The 6302-nt window shown below is 42.3% G+C and overlaps 1 protein-coding gene across 1 annotated transcript in view; it reads right to left on the bottom strand.

Annotated features, from left to right (window-relative positions):
* COL22A1 (collagen type XXII alpha 1 chain) overlaps positions 1–6302 on the bottom strand; it is a gene marked incomplete at its 5' end in the record, with an annotated part of 125127 nt that overhangs the window by 33238 nt on the left and 85587 nt on the right. Inside the window, 3 exons of the mRNA XM_015825724.1 lie at positions 390–443; positions 2095–2148; positions 5081–5194. Of these exons, the coding sequence (XP_015681210.1) occupies positions 390–443; positions 2095–2148; positions 5081–5194 (222 nt within the window). The remainder of the gene's footprint in view (positions 1–389; positions 444–2094; positions 2149–5080; positions 5195–6302) is intronic.

Below are 6302 nucleotides of genomic sequence, written 5' to 3'. Positions count from 1 at the left end.
CTCTCTCTCTCTCTCTCTCCCTCCCTCTCTCTCTCTCTCCCTCCCTCCCCCCTCTCTCTCTCTCTCACTCACACACACACACACACACACCAAATAATATGCTACCTTCCAAGGAAATTATTATTTTTTAAAATGTTTTCAATTTTCCTTTCACACTTTTATTACGTATGCAAACCAGATGCCTTCTTAATGGCCAAGTCTTCATGTCTATCTTCATGTCTATGACTTTCATGATGGCTAAAGACTAAAGGCATATGAATATTTTGGCACAATAACTCAAAAGCAGGGCACAGAACTTTCTTTGGGAAGTGAAGAAGAGTCAAGTTAGAGATTTTGTTGTTACTGAGTGGTTTTAAAAAAAATCATGCTGATTCCTTATTTTCTCTCACCTGTTCACCCTTCAGTCCAGCTTCACCAGATGCCCCATCCTCTCCTTTAGAACCCTAATTAAAAACAAAAAAATTCAAATAAGATGACATGGTTTAATGGAAGAGATTAGGAGCATACCCTCCCTTCTGGACCAGTGGGCTGGGCAAAAACAATGGGTGATAGGCAGTTCTTGTGTCATCTAAGGCTTGATAGGTGGTAACCAGCACTGTGAAGCAGACTCAGAAGCCTTCTAGGATCCAGCATGGCTCATAGAACAGTGTTGTTACATGAGCACATTGAAAGATGCCCCAAACTGCCCACATTTTTGCATTCTGGACCAACTGGACCAGCTGCAGCTTCTGCACCAGCAGGAACCTCTGAATGATCTTCAAAGGTAGCTCACATACTGTGGGAGGTATCTAAGGCATGACAGATTTTATCTTCCTGGGCTCAAAGATCACCGCAGATGGGGACTGCAGCCAAGAAATTAAAAGACTCCTGGGGAGGAAAGCTATGGCAAATCTAGACAGCATACTAAAAAGCAGAGACATCACCCTGCCAACAAAAGTATGTATAGTCAAGGCCATGGTTTTCCCAGTTGCAATGTAGGGCTGTGAAAGTTGGACCATAAGAAAAGCTGAGCGCCAAAGAATTGAGGTCTTTGAACTATGGTGCTGGAGAAGACTCCTGGGAGTCCCCTGGACTGCAAGGTGATCAAACCGGTCAGTCCTAGAGGAGATCAACCCTGACTTTTCCTTAGAAGGCCAGATACTGAAGTTGAAACTCAAGTACTTTGGCCACCTAATGAGAAGGAAGGACTCACTGGAGAAGAGCCTAATGCTGGGAAAGATTGAGGGCAAGAGAAGAAGGGGATGACAGAGAATTAGGTGGCTGGATGGAGTCACTGAAGCAGTAGGCGTGAGCTTAAATGGACCCTGGAAGATGGTAGAGGACAGGAAGGCCTGGAGGAACGTTGCCCATGGGGTCGTGATGGGTCAGACACGACTTTGCAACTAACAACAACATCTAAGGCATGAGATCTCCCTGTTCAGAATGGACATTGCTGCCAACTGCTCCTTGAGCAGAAGCCATGAGTCCAAGAAGACCCTCAAATTGCACAATCTTAATTGGGAAGTGCTGATTTCTGGGACTTGTGAGGAGTCAATACAATTGAAGGGTATCATATTAGGGTTAGGATTCTGTGTATCAATGCTCTAATTGATGCATTGTTAGGGCTTAGTCTTAATTTTATACAGTAGAGTTGTGGCTCAGGAAACTCCTTCTTAAAGATGTAAGAGCTCCTTGAAACAGATGTTCCATGGACGCTTATTCCACTGATGTTCCACTCATCTTATTTTCCTCCAGCTTTGGAGGAACAAGTGTTTTGGAAAGTCAATTCTCTTCAGACAAGAAGTTGTCTTTCATGCTAACTTGAGTGTGCCTATGAGGTCAAATTCCTGCAACTGTTCCATGTATAACAGCCTTGGTCCCTTTTTAAAAAAAAGGAATAGGAGACACAAACATATTCAGACTGTTAAATGCTAGAATAAATAAGTATTTTTTTGTAGGAAGCAGGATTTGATGGACCTTGAAATTGGAATGCTTTTCCCTTTGAATACTTCTTTTCTACTAGTAAAAAGAGTCTTCCCTGCCTATGCCAGTTATTTTCAAATACATATTTTTGAGGAGAAGCAAGAGTTATATAAGATAGAATGTACATCTTACCTTGGGACCTTCCCCTCCTGGAGTTCCAGGGGGACCTCTGAGTCCAGGTTCTCCCTGAAAGAAACACAGTTTACAAACAGATGTTTTCTAGCTCGATTGTTCATTCCTGTAGTATCCTGGCAACATCTGGTATCATAAAATGGTCTGTGCCTATGGGAGGACAGAGGGCACAGGTTGAAGCAATGGGAAAGCATATGCCATTGCTTCAACCTGTGTCCTCTTCCTCTTACACAGATAAATGGGGTCACCCTGTCCTCCCATAGGAACAGACCATTTGATGATACCATATGGTTTCCACTCAGAGCTTTCTACAGGTTTCCCAGTGCCTTTGCTATAGTTGCCAACAAATTGTTGTGTTGTTTTAAACATAGAAGAAGGAGATAATACTTACACAAAATGGAGCAATCACATTAGATGATGAGTTTGATTAATTAACGTTACTTTTGAATCTGACTTAATATAGCTTGGTAAAGAAGGATCTGTCACAGATTCATCATTCCAATTGTTGGTGCAGATGAGACCCCCTCTTCCTGGTGGGTTTATTGCATGAGATCCTTTGATATTTATATTAATTTGACTTATTTATTGAATTAATGAATACTTTATTGTTGATTATTTGTATAAATAACATATTTAATCATCCTCCCTCCTTCTATTGTCCTCACAACAACAACCCTGTGTGGTAGGTTGGGTTGAGAGAGAATGTCTGTCCCAAAGTCACTTAATTGGCTTCTTTGGCTAAGGCAGGTCTAGAACTCACAGTCTCCTGGTGATTGGCCCAAAGTCACCCAACTGGCTTTTAAAGTCCTTCAAAACATCCTAAGCAAGACCCAGCAACCACAGAATAAAAAATAGGAGTCATCTACAGCATATAATGTGAAAACTTCAACAACCAGTATGTAGGACAAACAAGCAGAAAACTGGCAGAACACATCCATGAAGGCAGTCAAAAGGCATGACGAAAATTATATAGATAGATTTAACATAGTTTCAATTGGGAAAAGATGACAATCCTAGACCAGGCCAAATCCAAAAATGCCAGGGAATTTCTAGAAGCCTGGCACTCTGACAAATCAGCCATCAATAAACAACATCTATAGACAATGCAAAAGAGACAATTAACCAGCCCACAAGAGAAAAAGACTCCAGCATCTCTCCACCAGTAATCAGCACCCTGATCAGCATAAATTAACTCCAAGGTTAACATCAGACCAACAGTCAAGTAAGCAATACCTCAGTCAAGAAACTGCCAAAGATCCATTAGTAAACAGCCCAAAGATCCATTAGTAAACAGCCCAATAAAATAATCCCTAAGACCATCCTCACCCACCCAGACAGCCAAGACACCTGGATATAAACTGACAGCAAACATCACTCTTTACTAGCACTGATGATGTTACCTAGTTGGGTAATGACATGTCTACAAGAAAACAAGCAAGCTCAGAGAGCAGCAAGGACCCCTCAATAAATAAATCTGAACAAAACCAAGTTAATAGAATAATAAAAACAACAACAATAACAGAAACAAGTAATAGCAACAGTAATAGATGCCTTAGGTGCAATCCCAATATTACTTGAGCACCACTTGAACACTATTGGCGTTGACAAATTGATCATCAGTCAATTGCAAAAGGCAGCTTTACTTGAAACAGCTTACATCCTGGGATAATATGTGTAACATCATCAGACATCCACATCTGCATATCCCAGGTCTTTGGGAAGGACTCAATAGGTGGGGAAAAAATGCCAGGTCTGAACATCTGGCTGATTATACAACACACATAACAGAAACAGCAAAAGCCAATTGATACATCTCTCATTCAGGGTCTTATCCTGTATATGGGCTTACCCCATAGACTGGCCCAATGTTTGGAGGAAAGAGCCTGAACTTTAGGGCCTTGTAGAAGAACCAGTTTGACAATTTTGCCATAGATCTTGATACCATCTAAACAAGGGGTCCTCAACCTTGGCCACTTTAAGACTTGTGGACTTCAACTCCCAGAATTCCTCAGCCAGTTTTACTGGCTGAGGAATTCTGGGAGTTGAAGTCCACAAGTCTTAAAGTGGCCAAGGTTGAGGACCCCTGATCTAAACAGAATCAGGCAGGACTTCTAGCCTAAGTGATTTATAACATCTCCTAGACATTGCTTGGGGATACATCAGAAATGCATGCAGGTCACAGAGGTAGCCCAATAAATCACTAATGTGTTCAAAGAATGATTATTATTAATGCAAAGGCAATCTGTCAAATATCCTAGCAGAGGTAATCTCTTTCTCCCTCTAGCCCAGGGGTAGGCAACCTTGGCTCTTTTATGACTCGTGGACTTCAATTCCCAGAATTCCTGAGTCAGCATAGCTCACTCAGGAATTCTGGAAGTTGAAGTCCACGAGTCATAAAAGAGCCAAGGAGGTTGCCTATCCCTGCTCTAGCCTGTAGGAGTACATCTACAAGGAAGTACTGCAAATAAGTCTATTCTAATCTAGAGAAGAACTAGAGATGACATGATAGCAATATTTGAGGGGCTGCCACAAAGAAGAGGGGGTCAACCTATTCTTCAAAGCACCAGAGGGCAGGACAAGAAACAAGGATGGAAACTAATCAGGGAGAAAACCAACTTGGAAATAAGGAGAAATCTCCTAACAGTTAAAACAGTTAAATGAGTGGAACGGCCTACCTTCAGAAGTTGTGGTGCTCCATCACTGGAGGTTTATAAGAAGAAATTGAACAGCCATTGTCTGAAATGGTATAGGGCAGTGTTTCTCAACCTTGACAATTTTAAGGCATGTGGACTTCAACTCCCAGAATTCCACAGCCAGCAATGCTGGCTGTGGAATTCTGGGAGTTGAAGTCCACATGCCTTAAAATTGTCAAGGTTGAGAAACACTGGTATAGGGTCTCCTGCTTGAGCAGAGGGTTGCACAAGAAGACCTCCAAAGTCCCTTTCAACTCTGTTACTCTGTCTCTTATGCTTTAAGTCTTTCTTACCCTTTTTCCAACTGGTCCATCACTCCCAGGTGAGCCTCGAAGGCCTTTATCACCCTTCTGTCCTGGCATTCCAGGGAGACCAGATGGCCCAGGGGGACAATCAGTGCAAATATCCTAAAGAGGAAAATCATAGTGTTACTGAAGCAGCAGACTGTCCTTCTCAAATGCAAGTCTACCTTGACTTTGTTGTATTGAATTATGAATTGAATGTAAATTAAAGAAGCCTTTGTTTCTGTCTACGGGTCTATGGCACTACTCATTATAGCCACGCTTTACTATTTTATACATCATACACTTTGGAAAGCTCTTTCTTGTGTCTTCCTTATAGTTGAGTTAGTGCTGTCTATCAGTCCTTGAGCCAGCATTGGCCCCAGTAAAGATGGTCCTTCCAAATGTAGAATGGAAGATAAGTAGTGACTAGCAGGACTGTGCACTAGATTGGGAAGCTGGGGAAAAAAAGTCCCACAAGAAGACAATGGCAAATTATTTTTACATTGCTACCCCCTCACGACAAAGAGAGAGAGAGAGGGAGGGAGGGAGGGAGGGAGAGAGAGAGGTAGGTAGGGGGAGAGAGAGAGAGAGAGAGAGAGAGAGAGAGAGAGAGAGAGAGAGAGAGAGAGAGAGAGAGAGAGAGAGAGATGTGCTCATGATGTTTACCAAAAGTTAATCTTGACCTGAAGAAGACTACTTAAGACGAGAAAAAAAGAGAAGTAAATAAATGTACTTCCTTTGTTTTCATGAACATCCTCGGCATACCTACATTTTCTCCTGAGTCTTTCCTTCTTATAATATGCACGCATAATACATTTTACAAGCATTTATAGACTTTGATGGTTTTATTTATTTATTTTATTTTATTTTATTTTATTTTAATTTGTATCCCGCCCTTCTCCCGACGGGACTCAGGGCGGCTCACAACATATTTAAAACAAAGGCATATATACAATCCCCCCCCCCGTAAAACCGAATTAAACCAAATTTTAAAGTTGTGATTATTTCGAATTCCTTAAAATAAACCCAGTGTAAAATCCTCCCTAGGCCAGGTCCGCTTGCTGGAAAAGCCATGTCTTGAGGGCGCGACGGAAGGTAAGGAGATCCGGAATCGTCCGAATCTCAGGGGGTAGTTCGTTCCAGAGGGCAGGGGCACCCACAGAGAAGGCCCTCCCCCTGGGGGTCACCAGCCGACATTGCTTGGCCGACGGCACCCTGAGGAGACCCACTC

This window comes from Protobothrops mucrosquamatus, unplaced genomic scaffold (genome assembly GCF_001527695.2).
Source record: "Protobothrops mucrosquamatus isolate PMUCROS unplaced genomic scaffold, P.Mucros_1.0 scaffold2771, whole genome shotgun sequence".
Lineage (NCBI taxonomy): Eukaryota > Metazoa > Chordata > Lepidosauria > Squamata > Viperidae > Protobothrops > Protobothrops mucrosquamatus.
This window is presented reverse-complemented; position numbering and strand designations above follow the sequence as displayed.